Source organism: Cavia porcellus, unplaced genomic scaffold (genome assembly GCF_034190915.1).
Source record: "Cavia porcellus strain 051 isolate PalLab524CR breed Dunkin Hartley unplaced genomic scaffold, mCavPor4.1 scaffold_1, whole genome shotgun sequence".
NCBI classification, from domain to species: domain Eukaryota; kingdom Metazoa; phylum Chordata; class Mammalia; order Rodentia; family Caviidae; genus Cavia; species Cavia porcellus.
Window position 1 is genome coordinate 114,829,475 of NW_026947484.1, and position 20,753 is coordinate 114,850,227.

The window sequence follows — 20,753 nt, forward strand, 5'->3', positions numbered from 1 at the left end:
CTTCCTCACACTCTCGCGGCCGCAGTTTCCCAAGGCTTCTCTTACACTAATGCTTATGGGAAATGTAGTCCTAGGCAAGCTGGGCCAGGTCGGCAAGCCGGCTCCACAGCGCCCAGCGGCCACGGTCCCGGCAAGCTTCGCGCGCTGGCGTCACGCGAAGCCGCGCAGGGGCGGGGCTGCGGCCGGGGAGGTGCGACCTAACGGCTCCCGCGGCGGTTCGAACTCTGCGCGGTCGGCGTTCGCTCGGTCTCCATCCTAGTGAGTCTGAGACTTCCACACCGTGGCTCGGGACAGGGTCCCAACGCAGCCGTGCGTCGTCGTCTGGTGGGTCTCTCCCCAGCTGCGGCTTGGTGGTGAGCGAATGCCCTGGGCGGGTGGAAACCGGCACACTTTCGGGAGTTTTCTCTCTTTCGCTGAGGTGCCTTTCACTGTTCAGCTCGGTCCTGGCTGATGCTGAGTGTACGTACGGCCGTACAGGGTTGTATTGTATTGACGAAAAATCCGAGAGGAGGTTGTTTTTGCTCCAACTCTTTTAAAATGGCTGTAAGGTCGACTGTGCTGTATGGGGAATCTTTTTCGGCTATAACAGATCCTGTCACATTACTGGGGACGTAAAGAATACTGTGCCGGCCCTTGGAGGGGTAGGTATGCGTCTGTACATTATTGATGCGGGCTAAAAGATGACGTCAGGTAGACGAAAGATGACGTCAGGTAGACCACGTGCTTTTTCACATCTGTACGAGCAGAGAATGCCCACCCCATACACCCGCCCCAAGGGCTGGGGATTGAACCCAGGACCTTAGCACGAGTCACTGAATTGCCTTGGCTGGACTAGAATGTGCTATCTTCCTGCCTCAGTCGCCCAGAGATGCTAGGATTCTCGTCATTCCTGCCCAAGATAGGCTTTTTTTGTAACAACGGAAAACTGCAATGAAGAGCACCCTTGACAGTAAATAGTTGAATATGGAATGTATTCACTGGTACTTCAGAAGAGTTCGAAAATTCTTACATGAAAATACACAGATGTTGAACGAAAAAAATCTCATCTAGATGAAATACAGTACTGAACATTTGAAGTTATGTACAATTACAGTGTTCTTTAGCTCTAGTAAGGAGCTAAAGATGTTGAATAGAGCAGGATAGGGAGCTGATCCATTGACTTTTATCTGGGAGTCTTCTCATTTAAACTGAAGCAAATTTGTATGAACAAAGGAGGAAAAGGATAAAACAGTCTATTACAAAGCATCTCATTTAATTTCCTGCTACAGCTTTTTCTAATAAGGCAAGGTTTTTTGTTTTTGTTTTTGTTTTACTATTAAATCCTATTTGGGAAATGTTGCAAAGAAAATAAATGTAGCATACTATCTCTACCAGATGAAGGGAGAAAAGGCATTTTCTTATTTATCATTTATTCATTGAAAATACTGAGTTTTTTAAGTACATTACCATCCTTAACACAGACACAGACAGAACTTCTGGATTTTTTGGAGCTTAGGCAGTGATTTGAGTTTTAAGGCAGGAATGAGAAATGAAGTAGTAAGATTATTCAGGAAGATTTGTAGGAATATCAGAGTTTCTTAAAGATTTAGTTCGTTATTGTTATAATTATAATAATGAAATGACCCCTAACATGATTTTTATGTGCAAAGTAATTTAGTAATTTCATAATCCTAGAGATGCTCATCAGCTTAAGAAACAAAAGCTTCATATAGACTTCTACAGTCGAATTACTAAATGTCATTTTGCTCTCTGGTTATGACTTATGACTGTATATATGAGTGTTTTAAATTTTACAACCATTGTGAATAGTACATGTCTATAATTGCAGCTCCTTCAAGCTACCCAGAAGACTGAGGTATGTCATAAGTTTGAGGCCATCCTGAGCAACTTAGTGAGATCCTGTCAAAAAAAAAAGGTTGGGGGGTACCTCAGCGATATATCCTGTGTTCAATCCCTAGAACTGGAAAAACAAAAACAGAAAACATCTTACTGAAATTGATTTTTTTTTTTTGTTTTAACTACCACAAAAGTTGTCACATATGAAATAGAAAAATAGTGAATTAAATTTTATTACTGTGAGAATATTTTGACTATATTACAGAATCTCTCAGGGAGATAGAAGAAATTTTTTAAAGAAATGGAATCACGTTCATCAGACTATTATAATAAAGACAATGAAGAAGAAAGTTTGCTTGCAAATGTTGCATCATTAAGACATGAACTGAAAAAAACAGAATGGAGTTTGAAGAATTTAGGGCAAGAGTTATCCAGGTAAGTAAAATTACATATAGAATTCATAATGTGACTTACGAATTTAAAATGTTTAGATTTAATATTATGTTTTTATATTCTTCTGAAATAAGGTACAGTTTATTATATTTTTTATTTTTACATTTGTGTGGTACTGGGGATTAAACCAAGGCTATTAGTCTCGCTATGACCAAATACTTGACATAGACAACTTAAAGGAGAAAAACTTATTTTGGCTCATGGTTTCAAAAGTCTGCTAGGTCCAAGGCAGAAACATGGGAAGAGGGCATGGTAGAGAATGGCTGCTTACCTCATGGTAGCCTAGAATCTGAGACAAGAGAACAAGAGCTAGTTTAAGGGGCTAGAAAAAAATTTATCCTTTAGAGGCACAATAGGAGTGACTTCCTTCAACTGGGCCCTACCTCCTAATAGGACTATTAGGAGCCCTCATGATCTAGTTATTGCTCTGTGCCTTACCTCTGAATATTACAGCATTGCAATCAAGCCTTTAAACATAGAAGTCTTTGGAGACACTATATTTAAACCATGAAACCACTGAGCTACATCACCAGCCTATTTATTTGTATTTTGAGACAAGGTCAAGCTAAATTACACAGGTTATTCTTGAACTAAGTATCCTCTTGTATTAGCTGCTGGAGTACCTAAGATTATAGGCATGTGATACCATGCCCTGTCAATTTTCCATTCTTTTAATGTAACACTCATTTTTTAAAAATGAGAATATCAAAGAGCCACTTACATATTAAGAAAATACCCTTAATGTATAGGAATCAGTATAAAATATGCATTTAAGACTTTATTAATCATTTTTTGTTATGACTACTTTTAGAATCCTAAGTAATGCTACCATAAAGGCTCAGGAAATACACAGATTGGTAGTTTAAAACTATTGTTTATTACCATAGGCATGGTGGCACATACCTGTAATCCCAGTAGTTGGGAAGCTGAGGCAGGAATATTGCTGTGAGTTCAGGGCCAGCCTGGTCTGCACTGTGAATTCAAAGCAAGCCTAAACCAAAAGCAAAAAACAATAACAACAAAAAAAAACAAAACAAAACTATGGTTATTTATGCTCATAACTATGGGTCTAATTGTGAGCATCATTTTTTCTATTTTCTTATTTAATATATAGAAATTTGTAGTGAATGAACTAAAAGCTAAAATTTTCTTTTTCCTTTCTTTTTTCTCTAGTGCTAGTCCAAGTGAATATTCTGATTTTGCCTCTAACCCCTCAAGGTTTGAAAAACTTATTTTGGAAGATCTTATTCAACCTACCCACCGGGAACTTTTGAATTACTCATCTTATAAAAACATTTGTAAAACGTCCACTAGCAGCTCTGATTTTCAGAAAAAGGCAAAAGATAAGGTTATTGTTTTTAGATTTATTTAATTTAAAATAGTTTTAGACTGGTCTACTTAAGGTTTTTTTGTTTTTTTTTTTTTTTAATTGAGTTTTCCTCTACATGCCTAATTCATGTTTTCTGGTCTTTTACTGTATTGTTCAAGAACTAAAATGTAATTTTTCTTTTCATTTCTTAACAAGAATATAGTTATCTTGTTTTTTTTTATTATTGTTACTTTGTTTTGTTTTCATATAGGCTCTCACTATGTAGTGCAGGCTGGTCTTAAGCTCCTGGTGATTCTCCTGCCTTGGTCTCCCATGCTGAAATTACAGGCATGCACCACCATACCTGGCATATGATGTTTTGTTTTGTGTTTTAGGTCTTTATTTAGTTTATTTATTCTCTCGTGAAAAACTTGCATAATCACTGCGGACAGATATTGCAGAATCTTTACTCTTTTGGCTTTTTGGCTGTACCAGCATTGGCCTTTGCAGACCCCTGACTTACTTCACTCTGTTCCTACATTCCTTTTGCTGCTTTCTTGAGGTCTATTTCTTCTTATATAGGCTATATCTTAGAAATTTATGTTTGGGTTCATTTTTCTTTGTATAACCCAAGAAACCATAAATACTGCCAAAGCCAATTTCCTGCCACCACCAAAATGGATTCTGAATCCAAATACAAAAATGACATCTGGCCCAGAATTTAGCTCACTGACTTAAGCACCTGCCTTGCAAGTGCATGGTTGTGAGTTCAGTCCCCAGTCCAACAAAACAAAACAAAACCAAAAGTGACATCTGCTGTGGTCTTTTACATTTTTCAAGGTTTTCCTGAATTTCTTAGGTATTGTTGCTTTCCCAGAGTGAAAGACAATAATGACCATTTATTTCCTTTAAGTTGGAGCCAGGGATGTAGCTCAGCAGTGTAAGTGCCTGCCTGGCAAGCAAAAAGTCCTGAGTTTGATCCCTGGTACAAAAAAAACCATAAAGTAGTCAGTTGTTGGATATGAACTTCCTGATCTTGATAGTTAACCTTATCATTCATGATGGCAGCAATCTTCAGGCAGCCAATGAGGAACAATTATTCTGTTTTTAAAGTTCTGTATTTATTGTCATTTTGCAGTTAAATATCCTTTTCTCAAGTAATCTAAAATCCCCTGATTTTAGCATTATGCTCCAAAAATAGTAGGTGATCAATTATTAAACAAAGTATATCCATCATTTAGCTTAAGTCAGCTGCTGTGTGATAGCATGGGACTAGCCTTTTTCATTACCTCTAAGGTTGTCAATGATTTTAGAGATCTCTTCCTATTCTGGAACTCTTTCCTTCTTATTGTGTCATTTTATCTGTTTTCCTCCGTTTATCTCTTTTCCTTACTCACCTCTTGCCTTTCTCTTCCTATTTCCTTTTCTCTTTTTGTTTTCTATCTATCTGTCTATATCTATCTATCTTTGTGTGACAGTCTTGCTTTGTAGTCCAGGCTAACCTTGAAATCACTATGTAGTGTAGGTGGTCTTTGATCTCAAGATTCTCCTGCCTCAACCTTTTAAGTACTGGGATTACATACATGTGTCACCACACGTGGCTGTTGTTGTTCTGTATTTTCCTGTCCCCAAAGTTCACATACACAATAGATATGGTTGCATATGTGCATCATATTTTTTGATGCAAGTTTGCTTCTGAAAGCCAATGATTGAGAGATTTTCTTTTTTAAGGTTGCCCCTAAATGAAGCTATTTGAGCTTACATTTTAGAAAATTTTAAATTTCGTGTTTACCAAGAGTATGTAATTCTTGGGGGCTAGGGATTTAGCTCAGCGACATAAGCACCTGCCTTGCCCTGTAAGTGTGTGGTCGTGAGTTTGATCCCTGGTACTGATAAAAAAGAAAACACACACACACAAAAAAAAGAGTATGTAATTCTGGAACCTTTGATCCATATCCAAATTCAAATTACTGATTATTCTTATTGTACATGCACTATGTTTTTTTCAGTGATTGTATTGTACAATCACTATGTTTTACCACAAATAAAATTAAAAGATCATAAAATGAAGCGAAAAATATTGGTAATGCATATTGAAGACAAAAGCTAATTGCAAGTATATAAAGAGGTAGGTAGATAGGAGAAAAAATAATGCAACAGATAAAAAGACACGAATGGAAAAAGAAATGAAAATGATCTTCAAACAAATGGAAAGGTGTTCAATTTTATCTATAATAAGAGAAATCTAAAATGAAAATACTTAGTACTAGTTCTTACTATCAGATTGTTAAACATGCATTTTATTTTTATATATATATATATATATATATATATCACACTATCTTTGTGTTAATATTGGAAAGGTGTACCAATATTTGTTGGTAGGATCACAAGGCATTGACGGTCATAAGAAAAGATTAGAAATAGCTCCATGATTGTGGAGTACATGATTCAGTAGTACATGATTGACTGAATAAACTGTATGATTCATTCATGCAATGGAAACTATGTAGTTGGGAGGGGGTATTGAGTTTCCCCATGAATTGATATTGGAGAAATTGCCAGTATATATTTTTCAAGTACATGGTAGAGAATATCATATTTATAATATGCTAGTTTTTACATAAAGAGGCAAGAGAAGTCAGTAATTGCTTATGTATACATAGAGAGTCACTAGAGGACTAAATAAAGAGTTATAAAAATGATTACTGACCTAGTAAAAATGGGCAGGAGATTTCTGATTGAGTTGAAACTTTGTACTCAATCTACAGCAGCACAGAATATTAAAAGAGAGGAGGCAACTAGATAAGAATTTGATGTGGGAACAGGGGGAGTCACCACAAAGAAGACTGTGGTGAAGACTGTGCTCTCTGCAGACAAAGGGTGGGTTTTGCCTTATATAGGCTCTCTGATAGAGGAATGGCTTTGGGGACTGATGTAAGCTAATTTATTTTGTGAGACTGCAGTAGATTGGGTAAATCTTACATACATGAGCTTTGGCAAAGACTTTTGGGAGGAAGAAGCCATAGGGGCTTCTGGGAAGAAGGAGCTAAGCACCATGATGATTTAACATTACACTGCTGCCATGGTGACTGGGCAAATCCTGAGCAGGACCCTATCAATTTCTATGTATACTTTTTCTTTATATAGTTTTGACTTCATTTTTTTCTTCTTTTTGGTTTTTTTGAGACAGAGTTTTACTATGTCATTCAGGCTGGCCTTGAACTCCCTGTGTAGTTTAGCCTGTCCTCACACTTGCTACAACCAGACACTAGGCTTACAGGTATACACCACCCTAATCAGCTAGTTTTGACTTCTGAATTACATAAATACATTACTCAAAAAATAAATTTAATGTTATAAAAATTACAAACCATGCAAAAGAATTTATTGTTTTACATATATGCATATATGTATATATTTATGTAATTGTTGAGTATGGTGGCCAATGCCTGTAACTCAGGGATTGAGAAGACTGAAAAAGGAGAGTGACAATTTTGAGGCCTGGGTAATTTAGCAGACCATGTTTCAAAATAAAAAATATTAAAAGGGCTGGGAATGTAGCTCAGTAATAGAGCACTTACCTAGCGCTGTGTGAGGTCCTGGGTTCTATCCTCAACACCATACATAAAAAAAGAGTACTGTAGAAATGTATATATAAGTTTGGTGTAGTGATGTATGCTTGTAATCCTACACTAAGGGAGGCTGAGGCAGGAGAATCACAAGTTTGAGTCTTGTCTGGGAAACTCAGTAAGACTGTCACAAACTAAAAAATAAAAAGGGATAGAGATGAAGCTCAGAAGTAGAATGCCCCTGGGTTTGATCTCTTACCAGGGATTAATGAATCTGTCTATATTAAGGAAAGGGGGTTAGATTCCTTCTATTTATTGTGTCTTATGAACAGTGTAGTTATAAATATTTGTATACCCTCAAATACAAAAGTTTCTATCATGTTTATATCTAGTTATGATATTGTTGCTTTTAAAACATTTACCTTTAATGGATAAGATGCAGCAGTTTAACAAAGGATACCACTATTTTCCAAGTGTATACTTCCACCAGCAATGGGATAGAATACTGATTTTCTCATGTTTTTGTTAGTACTCAGTAAATAATTTAACTTATTTTCCTGAGCTTATAGATCATTTTAATAATTATGTATCATTTTCCCAGTATTTACCCTTAAATAATTGAAAATGGATTGCTGTTTTTTATTTTTCAGGTATCTGCTCCTATGGATCAGGAAATTAAAAGTCTGCGAGAAAAACTTGATAAACTTAGGCAACAAAATGCTTGTTTGGTCACACAGAATCATTCTTTAATGAGTAAAATAGAATCAATCCACTTTGAACTAACACAGTCAAGAGCAAAAGTATGTATCTTGAAGAGATAAAGATGCCAACAGAAAATAGTTGTAATTATTATAAGATTTGTGATTGGAAAAATACTCTTTGTGTTACCTTGGTGTATTTTATATAGGAATCTTTATTGTAATATCAATGTCATGAAGTCAGTTTCATATATGAAAATTACTTAGGGGAGAGAACTTTATAGTTTTTACATTTGTGTGAATCAGCTTTTGGGGGTGGTACCAGAAATCAAACTCAAGACCTTGTGCTTGCCAGGCAGGTGCTATATCACTGAGCTTTATCTCCATCCCTGAATGAGCTTAAAACGTTTTGTTTTTGTTTTAATTTCTTTGTGGTACTGGGGGTTGAACCCAGGTCTTTTACATTTGAGCTATATCTACACCTCTTTTTTGTTTTGGTCTCACTAAATTGCCCATACTGAACTTAAATTTGAGATCTTCTTGCCTCAGTTTCTCAGAGTGCTGGGATTATAGGCATGTGCCACCATGCCTGATTTAAAATTTTAATATTATCATGTATAGTTTTATTTCTTAGCTATTTTATTTCTTATACATAGTCATTTTATTTCTTATATATAGTCATTTTCCTCTGGTACACAATACCTGACACCAACAAATTAAACAAAGAGAGGTTTATTTTGGTTTATGCTTCAGATGTTTCAGTCCATGTTTGTCTGGCTGAAATCATAGACACTGGATGGTGGAAGGATCTGGGTGGAGGAAAGCTGTTCATGTCAGAGCAGCTGGGAAGCAGAGAAAGAAGGGAAGAACTAGGAAAAGAGATAACAGCTTTCCAACTCTTTCACACATGGACCTCCCACCTCCTTTCCCATTCTGCCTCCTAATATCAGATCAGCTATTATGTCTTCGTGGTCCAGTATTTTTCTAAACTCCATTTTCCAAAATTCTTTGAACTATGAAATCACAGGATCTTGCAGAACATCTAGATATAAATCATAACACATAGGAAGTAAAGCTTGTTTTTTTCCCTTTTTTTAAAAGAATGTAATTTCATTGAGAATATATTCATTGTAGAAGAAAAGACCATCCAGAATTTTCACCATGTAGAAATCACCTTACTGATATGTTGCATTGTTCAACCCAGACTGTTGTAAGGAGTTTGTTCTGTAATTTTTCTTGTTTTTTTCTTCATAAGTAGTCCAAGTTTGTGTGTGTTTGTTGCTAGGATTGTGAATAGTAGTTGTCTTAGTTAAACTGCTGGGACAAAATGCCCACTACCCACAAGTTAAGGGAGGAAAAGTTTACTTACCTCACAGTTTATAGAGATTTCAGTTCATAGTCAACTAGTTACAAGGCAGGGCAGCATGGGAGAGGAGAAACAGCCCATAGCAATGCAGGCAGGAGCAGCAGGCAGGAGCAGAAGCCTTCCTTTCTGTGCCTTTTTTTTTCTTTGAGATAGGGTCTCAATGAATTTTTCAATGAGATAGGGTCTCATGCCTTGAACTCATTATGTAGCTCAGGCTGACCTCAAATGAACTCACAATGATCCTGCCTTACCTCCTGAGTACTAGGGCTACAGCCATGTGCCACCATGATCAACCTTTTTGTCCCTTTATATTCCATCCAGGCTATCAAGCTATTCATTGGTACCATCCATACCCAGGGTGGGGCTTCTGTTATCCCCATTCTTAATTGCAGTATCTCGTCCTTAATCCTCATTCACAACCCTTAATCTACCCACCTTTGAAATGCTCTACCTATGACTGTATGAGGCTTGGAGGAGATATCTAGATATAAGCCATAACAATAGGCCAATTCTATACTGCTAAACTACAATCTTCAGCCCTATATGTTTTCAGATGTACTCAATAGCTTTACCATTGATTTTTTTTTTTTTTTTTTTATATATACTGGGAATTGGATTCAGAACCTTAGGCTTGCCAGGAAGGTGCTACACCACTGAACTAAATCCCTGGCCCCCATTGATGATTTTTAATGATATCATTATGTTTTATTATCTGTACTACAACTTAATTTATAATTTTCCTATTTAAATGGATTTCTGTTTTTTACTATATGATTTTTTGTTTGTTTGTTTTTTGTCTTTTTGAGACAGATTTTCTCTGTGCAGTTCAGGCCAGCCTTGAACTCACTTTGTAGCCCAGGCTGGCCTTGAACTCCCAGTGATCCACCTGCCTCAGCCTCCTACTATATGTAACAATCATACTTATTATTTAATAATTATTATTTAATAGTTATTTAGTATTATTTACTAACAGTCATAGTTATTAAAAATTAGAACTTAAAATGTCCAATAATAAAGGTATGATAAAGTAAATTATGATATGCCTCTAAAATAGATTAAAATAAAGCCTTTTTAAAAAATGTAATATGGTGGCATATGTCTATAATCCCAGCTCTCAGAAGGCTGAGGCCACAGGATTGCCATGAGTTTGAGGCCAGCCTGAGCTACATAGTGAGTTCAAGGCCAGCCTGAACTTCACAGTTGAGAGCCTGTCTCAAACCAAAATAAGTAAATAAAAACAAGAAAAGATAAAAAGAAAAAAATAAGGAAAATATATTAGTACAAAATACTTTATAGAAGATGATGCAATATATGTAAAGTCATATAATGGTGTCTGTGCATTCTCAAGACTCAAAAACTATTACTAGGATCAAAACAGAGATCAGTGGAAGAGTGCTTGCCTAGCGTATGTGTCTTGGTTACTTTTCTCTTGTTGCTAAGACAAGATACTTGATGCCCAAAATTAAGGAAGCAAGGTTTATTTAGCTTACGGTTTTTGGAGTTTTCAGTCCATACTCAGCTGACTCCAAGGCAGGGTGGCACGGCATAAGGGCAACCGTTCATGACAACGGCAGGTACCAGAGGCGACAAGAGCCAAAAAGGGAAAGCACGCATCCTTCTCTCCCTTATTTTGTATGCCAGCTATCTGCTCCTGAGCAGGTACAGTGCTCACATTGCCAGTCCCAGCGCTAGACAACAAACCTAGCACAAATGCTAGATTCAGCCACTTTTGAAAGATCTGCCTCTCCCATGACCACATTGAGGCTTTGAAGGGACATCCAGAGGTGAACCATAACAATGTCTGAGGTTCTGGGTTTGCATTACAAAAGCAAACAAAAAGCTAGTATATTTAGAGGTAGGAAAACATAGAGCAAGATACGTATGTATAAAGATCTCAGGGTGTTGTTTTCTTTTGTTCTGTTTGTTCTGGGACCTCTCACTTGTCAGGCAGGTACTTCTGCTGCTGAGTGGCCCAAGATCTCACTTTTTGTGTTGATTTTTTTTTTTCCTCATTGCTGGAACAAAAAATCTGACACCCAAAGTTAAGGAAGGAAAAGTTTATTTAGCTACAGTTTGTGGAAGTTTCAGTACATAATTAGTTGTCTCTAAGGAAGGGTGTCATGGCCTAGAGTTAACGGTTTATGGCATCAGACACTAAGAGTAAAAAGAGAGGAGCAGGGAAACAACTCTGTCCCTTAAATTGTATATAGGCCATATCCACCTTATGGTAGGTATAGCACTCACACCCATATCCCAGTTTTAGACCATGAGTTAATCACAAATTCTAGAAGTTTGCCCCCATGACTGGATGAGATTTTAGGAGAACATGTAGAAACAAACCTTAACATTCCTCCACTAGCCCCCCAAAGAATTATACGCAACCTTTATGCAAAAGGCATTTAGTCCATCTTCAAGAGTTGCCAAATCCTAACAGTTTCAGCATTGATTTAAGGCAAACTTATCGGTGAGTCCCTATTTAAATGAAAACAAAGTTAAATACTTGCAACCTTCAGTGGCACAAGATAGGCATTACCATTCCAAAAGGTACAAATGGGGATACAAAAGATTGTGACCAAAGCGAGTTTAAACTCCAGCAAGGCAAGCATTAAGCCCTCCAAAACAATCTATGGCAAATTATGAGCTCCAAAAGGTTTTGCAGTTCACAGCTTTACTGGAGCTTCCTTTCTGACCAAACTCACATTTTAAAACATTTGGCTGACTCTGCTCTTGATTCTCAACATAAATCTGGCTAAAAGCCCCAATAGTAGCCACGCCTCCACCTAAACATTCAACTGCCTTGAGCTTTTTTCTGCTGGTTTAATTAGTCTGCTGCCCTTAATCTTGGTCTCAGGCAAAGTCACTGGACATGAGCAAAATGCAGACAAACTTTTTGCTAAGCCATAATACACATTGTGTAGAGTCCAGCAACCAATGCAGTCCTTCCCACGAGAAACCTCCCCAGCCTGAACTTTACTGACAGAATTTCTGTCAGCTTTCTTGTCTTCTGAGCTTTGACCAGAATCTCCCATACAGAACAGCATAAGCCGGTCCAGCTCTACTCTTTCAAGTGACTTCTCAGAACCTTTCCAAATTTTTCCTGTAAGTTATTTCCAAAGGCTCTTGAACCACATGGTCAGGTATAGTCACAGCAACAACCCCACTTCTTTGGTACCAAATTCTGTATTAGTTATTTTTCTTTCATTGCTGTGACAAAATACCCAATACCCCAAATTAGGGAAAGAAAGTTTTATTTAGCTTACAGTTTGTGGAGTTTCAGTTTCAGTCTATACTTGACTGCCTCCAAGACAATGGCTGATGGTAGAGGGAAACCAGAAGGTAGCAAAATTAGAAACAGCAAAGAAGGAAGAGCACATAGAGAGGACTTTCTGTCCCTTTATTGTATGTAGGCCACACTCACCCTAGGGTGGGTGTAGCACTTACACCCATATCACAGTTTTAGACCATGATTTAATCAAATTCTAGAATCCTGCTTCCATGACTGCATGAGACTTTGGGGTTGGGTCATCTAGATATAAATTGTAACAGTTGTAGTTTTTTTGTATTTTGTGCTTTTGAGACTTCCTATGTAGTGCATTCTGGGCTTGAATTCCCTTATATAGCCCAGGTAGGCCTCAAACTCATGTTGATCCTCCTGCTTCATCCTCCAAAGTGCTAGGAGTACAAGCATGTGCCACCATGCCCAGCTAAAGATCTCAATTTTGCTTTCTATAAAAAGTGTGTTTGTCCATATTGGCTCTAGTAGGGCACTCTTGATTCTAGCTTTCTGGAGGTGAAGGCAAGAAGATTCCAAGTTGGACACTGGGCTGGGCAATTTAGACCGTTTTAATAAATACAAAAGGAATGAATGGGGATATAAATCACTGCAAGGCCTGATGTTCAACCCTCATTGCTCAGGGGGAAAAAGTACACTTTTCTAAATGTTTGTGTTTATGTATGAAGACATATATATATATATATATATATATATATATATATATATATGCATGCATGCAATATATAAAGATAAAACAATTACTATCTGCTGTTGATAACTTCAAGAGGGATTGAAAGATTGGGGAGGGGCTTTCGCTTTACTTTCATTGTGTAGGTACCTATTTTTTATATATTATATGTAGTTTTATATGTTGGACTTAAAGCTTTAGTTTTTTCTGTTTTTCTAAAGAAAACACCCCTCCGCATATAGTACTGTTTTAGCACCCACACACACACACACCCAAGGAGAGAAAAATGCAGTAGTGAGCATAGAATTTTTTTTTTTAATTTTACTTAAGGAGAAAACAGAAAAAAAAAAAGGGTACAAGTTCTACAGAATTTCAGAAAAAATAAACAGTAGGAAATCACTAGTTAATTACATATTGTCATCTTAGAAATAGTTGTTGAAGTTACAAAATTAAAGCATATAGAGGGGACTTTCAAACAGACTACAGTTTTGTTCAATGATCCAAGAAAACTCACCAATATGGTTATCTATCTTATACCCTTAAATATATATGCAGTTATATCTTTTAGAGAACTTTCTTTTTCTTTCTTTTGTACAATGACAATTACACATTTTGGGTTTTATTACTCCCACAGTTCTTATTCCTTTTTTTTTTTTTTTTGAAGAAAGTAAAACCAAATGTGACATAATCAAAAGGATGGACATAATACATAATGTAAAAACAAAATACAAGGTGATCAACAATGGTTACCATAATGCCACCTGTTATCTTAAAAAGAATTGCCTATATCATCAGTTATAAAATTGAACAAAACAGTAAAGAATAAGACCTATAAAACCAAAACATTGGAGACATTAGAGGACTTCAAAAGAAGATAATAGTCAACCAGAATGGGCATCACAATGAATCTTATTGTCTTCTAGCTGTTGCCTATACTTTCAAACTTGGTACTGTCAAGCAAAACAGAATAGAGGAAAATCAGTCAAAACAAGATGGTGAGAGCAATACAGAGTTTCAAATCAAGTTAATAGGAAATCAAAGTGGGTTACTATAATATATCCTGCTATTTTTTATTTATTTTTCCCTTAATTAAAAGGATAAAATGAAAAAGTAGATAATAAAAAGGAGATTGAGATAAAAAAGAGGGCATAACAACAAAACAGCACAGGTCAAAACATAGCCGTTTAAGCAAAATAGTGTTTCACCACAAGATAATCTTGACATAATGGTAGTTACCATAGTGTCTCTTCCCTTAAAATCTTTGGGTATAAATTCGTATACTGTAGCATCAAACATATCAAGACAATGTAAAACCATTCAAGAGAATGATAGTATTACAGGGTATTTAGAATCAACTAACAGAAAATGAACAATAGTTTCTGTATAATCTCCTTGTCTATAAAAGTTTTTGTTTATATTATCACATATAATAAAATCCAATAAGATACAACACATTAAAACTGATGGAGACGAAGAACAAAAGCTTGATGGGACTTCAAAACAAGAGGATATTAAATCAGCTCTACCTATTATGATGTCTTGTTTTCTCCAAAATGGCTGTTCCTACCATCCAACCTCCTCTGCCTCATTTCTGTTGAGCTCTTTTTCTGTCATTAGTTGTCAGTTTGTCCTTTTCATTTCGCTTTCTGCTCCATTCATTGTGGCCTTTCTGTCACTGTTTCTGGAATCTTGGTATTTTTCATTTTTAGAATATCCTGCAGTCATCTCTGTAGAGTTGAATTGGTGGTTGCAAATTCCCCTAGTTCCTCTTTATCCTGGAAGCACCTTGTTTCTCCATTAATTTGTAGGGACAGTTGTGCAGGATATATCAATCTTGGCTGGAGGTTATTATCTTTCAAAGTTTGAATTATTTCCCCCCACGCTCTTCGTGATTTGATGGTTTGTGCTGAGAAGTCTGCTGTAATTTTGATGGATGTTCCCTTGTAAGTGATCTGTTTCTTGTCTTTGATGGCTTTTAATATTCTGTTCTTATATTGGATTTCTGGAATTTTGATTATTATATGCCTGCGTGTAGCTCTGTTTGGGTTGTAGGTGGCTGGGGTCCTGTATGCCTCATGCATCTGAGTATCTTTACCTTTTGCTAAATTAGGGAAATTCTCCTGGATTATTTCTGAGAAAAGCTTTTGTAGTTCATTTGTTTCAGTCCCTACTTCTTCTTTTATGTTCTTAATTCTTAAGTTATAGATCCTCATATCATCTTCAAGCCTTTGTATTATTGCTGTTTGTTTTCTTGTTATTTTTAAGAAGTTTTTCATTTCATGTTCCCGCCTTACAAATCTGCCCTCCAGTTCTGATAATCTATCCTTAGTTTCTTTCAAGCTTTATGCCAGCTTTCGACAGAGTGTTTAGTTTCCTGGTAATCTCTTTGAACCTGCTTCATGTATTCTATATTTTCTTCATCAAACAATTCTCCCCTTTTTTTCTGTTCTTCCATTCCACCATCTGTTTTTTCTTGGGCAGTGTTTAGCATTTCTCTAACTATTCTACTTATTTCTTGCTTTATTTCATTAAATACTTCATTTTTGAACTTTTCTATGAGGCTCCGGAGATACTGCTTTACGTTTATAGGTGCCGTGTTTGATATTACATATTTTCTGTCTTCATTCTCTTTTGCATTTACCTTTCCTGCATAAGTGTTCTCAGGATTGGGGACTGAGGACCCTTTCTTGTTGTTCCCTTTCTCCATACTTTTTGTTCCTTCCATACAAGTGTATGTAGGAGGCCCAGTTTTTTTTTTTTTTCTCTCTTTGTCTGTTACAGTTTGTTTGAATGTGCTGGCTAGGTGTTCCCGCCCACTGCAGTGTACTAGGGCAACACAGACCTGGGCAGCCTCTGCTGGACCCACCCCTCCAGGTCAACCTACTGAATGCTTCACTGCTAGGGTGCACTGCCAGGTGCAGAGACCTGATTTGGGCTAGCCTACTGGGTCTTAGCGGCATCACCAGGCCAAGCGCTCCCCACTATTCCCACTTGAGAGGGGAATATGCGACTAAAATCACTGCAGGGCCCTGTTCCGGCTAGTCTGCTCATTCCCAGAATGTCCTCTTTTGGAGCCTCCTCGTCTATGAAAGGGCCCCCATTTCTCTCACTCACCGCAGATCGATGCAGGGCTCCCTGTCAGTCCCGCTCTCAACGCCGTTTGGTTCGCTGATTCCAGCTCTCAGAGCTTTTGTGCGTCTCTGTCCGTGCCAAGCGGATTGGGACGCAGTATCGGCAGCAGGAAATTCAAATTGCGGCTTCCGATGGTGCGGGATCCAGCTTCTGTGCTGAGATTCTATCTGTTCCTGGTATAGCATCAGGATTGCATTTCCAGTTGGTTTCTCTCAGCTTAGTTCGTTCCTGGGTTGGCAGGGTACATCTCCCCTCACGTAGGACTCGTCACACGGAACCACTCCTGGATTCTAAACTGGTAATCTGAGAGAGCCTCCGTGGCTGCTGTTATTTGTCCGCCATGTTCTCCCAGAAGTCGAGCATAGAATTTTGATGACAGGCATGGTGGCACATGCCTGCAGTCTTTAGCTATTCAGAAGACTGAGACATGAGAGTTACTTAGTCCTGTAAATTTAAAAATCAGACTGCAACATAGCAAGATCAATGTCAAATAAAAATTTTAAAGAACCATATTTCTTTGCTGAGGCATAATGACCAATTTACAGGCAAAGAATGTTATTCAGGCATTTTTTTTTTTTTTTTTTTGGTCTTTTTCATTTTTATCGGTACCAGGGATCGAACTCACGACTGCCTGCTTGCAGGGCAGGCGCTTATGCCGCTGAGCTAAACCCCCAGCCCCTGTTCAGGCATTTCTTACACTTATATTCAGTATTCAACATTTTTGTCCATTTGTGGGAAGAATACTTACAAATGAGTTCAGTTACAGGAGAAATTTGTAAATCTGATTTATAAGTCCAGCAAAGTCTTCATCACCTCTGATACAAATATATAATCTATAATGTAAAGCATAAGACACCATACAAATACTGTAAATAAACTTTACTTTTGCAGTTAAAGTGGCACACAACGGTTTAACAACTGACATATAGGGGGTTGCATGGAGTGAACTGACGAGAGTTACTGGAGGAGGGAGGGTAGGTGATGGATGGTGGCGTTAAAATGATTATCAGCAATAGGAGATTGTTAGAGGGCAAGATGGAATTTCACTCACACCTAATGTTGAAGGCACAGGGTTTTTTTTTTTTTTTTTTTTTTTTAATGAATTTAGTTCTCTTTACCCTCTTGAAAAAATCTAGTGATGTCTGAATACTAGCCTTTTTTTTCTCCTCCTAGATTACTTTGTAGCACTGAATAGCATTCTGGAGGGGTGCCACAACCTTTGTGTATCGTTATACGTTGAGATCCTAGCAGTGTCTCTTCAAGTAAAGAAAATCCCCTTGCCGTTTCCTGTGCTTTGGATCTCTTTGGTTCTTCAGTTCCATTTACTTCTTGACATTTGTCTTTCTAATTCCCTCAGGCCCTTATTAGTAAGCTCCTTGTGTTCCACAGCAAGAAATTCAATGAAGTTTTCCTCTTGCAGATCTAGCTCCAACTTCTTACTGAGGGTCACTAAGTTGATGAAAATCTCTTTGAACTTCTTTTCTTACCCATTTTCTCAAGTTCATGAACAAACTATGAGCAAAGGTTTTTACATAACCCATTTATAGTGGCAGCAGAAACCTCATGCCAAGCACAGTTTATTTTTTTATGGCTTTATATAATCCTTCCAAAATTGTTGAAAGGTTATTCCCCAGTTGACTTCACAGCCTGAAAAATGTGTGATGTAAATAATACTTCTTAAAATTTGTAATAACTCTTTGTTCCTTAGATTTGGTAAGTGCTATAGTATTTGGAGGCAGATGCACTTCTTTGACATTGGGATGAAAGTCATTCATGAATTGGGGGTGACCTGGTTCATTGTCAAGCAGCAAAAGAATGTTGAATATTTCTCTCCAAATAGTAGTTCTCTATCCCTGAGATAAAGTGGTAGAAAAACTAGTTCTGGAAGATAGCCTGTGTATTCCAGGCTTTGGAGTTACTCTTCCACACAACAGGTAGAGAGGCCTTGGTTATGTTTTTGAGGGTTCTAGGGTACTCTAAATAGTAAATTAAAAGAAGCTTTAGTTTGATATCACTGGAAGCATTGCTGTCAAACAACAGAGTAAATCTATCCTTTGCGGCTTTGAATTGTTGCATCATCATTTGCTCTTTTCTGATATAATTTCATTCTGGCATTCTCTTCCAGAATAGTCTTCTCTTATCAATGTTAAAAACTTGTTGGGGTAAATAATTATTGGCGACTTGGCCAAGACTCCCAACTGCCTGTATGGGGGGGGTACGGTGAAAGGATGAAATAAGAAACAAACAAATTTAGTAATGCATGACAAGGGGCTGAGAGGTCCATGCCTCTGGATGGGAAAAGACAAAGATACTCCAAGCTAGCTACTTTTTATTAGCCAGTGTAGGGGAATACCAGGGTACTTCTCCTGGAACAGCTTAGAAGCAGTGATAGAATGGGCAAGTTTAACATCATAAAGGAAATAAGCCAAGATCTATCCACACACCTGTGTGCTATGTTCAACAGAGAGGAAGGTGATTTCCACATTCCAAAACTGGCCCACAAGGTTGGCAGGGTACAGAGAGCCTAGGATATACTGTGTCAATTTACAACTCATGGTCCTCAACAAGTAAGCATCTTTTATCAATAATTTCTCAGTGTTGATGGAAATTCTTGGGCAGTGATGTATCTGCACTTTCAGCTTCCCCACTTAACTTTTTTTTTTTTTTTTTTTTTGTCTTTTTCGTTTTTATCGGTACCAGGGATCGAACTCACAACTGCCTGCTTGCAAGGCAGGCGCTTATGCTGCTGAGCTAAATCCCCAGCCCCTTCCCCACTTACTTTTACGATGTGAGGGTTGGCTCCACCCTTGATTCTGTTAAATCATACATGGCTGACAGTAAAAGATATACTTTGTTCACCCCAATTTTTCTTCAAGTCTTCAAATAGGCTTTTAGCTTTTTCTAGAACAAACATTAAGCTAAGTGGGATTCAGTGGTGATGCTGATCCTACATCCACACACTGAGGAATTTCACCACCTCCTCTATCATTGTACTATGCCTTTTGGGTATTATTGTTGACTTTATTGGCGCAGCAGACTTCACATGTTTCATGCTCTTATCCTTGTTCTTTAGACTTGTGCCAGTGGTTAAATAATTGATGTTACAAGAATGAGTGACATCTACCATCTGTTTACCTCCTTGGTCCAGTCTTCAATTATTTTCACTTTTGTTTCCATGGTTATTGCTTTTTACTTTCTAGCAATCTCCTCCACACCACTACTGCTTTTCCTCTTGCTTCCACACATCCTGGGCTCTAATTGAGCACTGTACTGTACACTATTGTGCACAATAAGCACAGAGTGGCACAACTTTGACAACATTCGGCAGACATGTAAGTTACTTCAATGATTTGTTCACATCTATAAATGTTCATAATGTGAGGTTGTTAGTATCTGTGAAAGTTCACAACCTGAATATTCATAAGTACAAGACTTACTGTACTGTTTCTCTTAATTTTTTTATGAAGATCACTTTTTTAGATTATTTATTCTCTGTGTAGATTTTCATTTTCACATTTACTGCTCATTAATGATGTTTTAAATTTTTTCAGCTACAAATTTTTAAAACATCGTAAGTGCTTAAAGTCTAAGGAGAGAGATAGGAAGGGCTGGGTGTTTAGCTAAGTGCGTAAGTGCCTGCCTGGCAAATGTGAAGTCATGAGTTCGATCCCTAGTACCAAAAAGCAAAACAAAAATAATAAGAGGAACATAGGAAATAAATTATTGAACTAATAAAATTTTGAAACTTTTTAGTATATAAACACACTGGTGGTTATTATATGCAGATAATGATATTTTATTTCCCATTTCAACATTTTCTAAATTGCTTCATTTTTTAATGAAGCTACCTTTTCCAGGGCACTTGTGAGTAGTCCCCCCCACCCAGTCTTATGATTGAATTTAAGGTCTTTGCACTTAGCTGTATCCCTACACACTTGTGAGTAGTTCCCCCCTCCACCAGTACTTAGGATTGAATTTAAGGTCTTTGCACTTAGCTGTATCCCTAGCTATTTTGAGAGTGTCTTATTATGCTATTTCTCACTTTATTCTTTCTTTTTTATTAGAGCTTATCTTGCAGTGGCTTCCTTGCCTGTTTGAAAATGTCTTAAGTTTTCTTTATCTCATAATTAAATTCTAGGTGAAAAAAAATTTTTTTTTGTCTTTTTCTTTTTTATCGGTACCGGGGATTGAACTCACAACTGCCTGCTTGCAAGGCAGGCGCTTATGCCACTGAGCTAACTCTCCAGTCCCCCCAAAAATTCTTTGTTCAGTAGTATTGGATATTCAACCAAGGGCCTCATGGCAAATGTTCTGTATTCTGCCACTGAGCTATGTCATTCAGGCCTTTAATTTTTTTTTTAATTTTTATCAGCTTAAATTGCCCACACTGGCTCCAAAATTGTGATCCTTCTATCTCAGACTCCC

General features: G+C 37.3%; 1 protein-coding gene across 7 annotated transcripts in view; it reads left to right on the plus strand.

The window, feature by feature from the left end:
- The first annotated feature begins 114 nt into the window (after positions 1-114).
- Ccdc18 (coiled-coil domain containing 18) overlaps positions 115-20,753 on the plus strand; it is a 139,858-nt gene continuing 119,219 nt past the window's right edge. For 3 of the 7 annotated variants that reach the window (XM_063254290.1, XM_063254299.1, XM_063254302.1), the window contains exons 1-4: positions 115-353; positions 2,102-2,271; positions 3,463-3,637; positions 7,821-7,970. In XM_063254290.1, coding sequence (XP_063110360.1) covers positions 2,138-2,271; positions 3,463-3,637; positions 7,821-7,970 — 459 coding nt within the window. In that variant the 5' untranslated portion in view covers positions 115-353; positions 2,102-2,137. Of the gene's footprint in view, positions 354-2,101; positions 2,272-3,462; positions 3,638-7,820; positions 7,971-20,753 lie in introns of those variants that run through there. The other 4 variants (XM_063254295.1, XM_063254305.1, XM_063254307.1 and 1 more) reach the window with 4 other exon arrangements.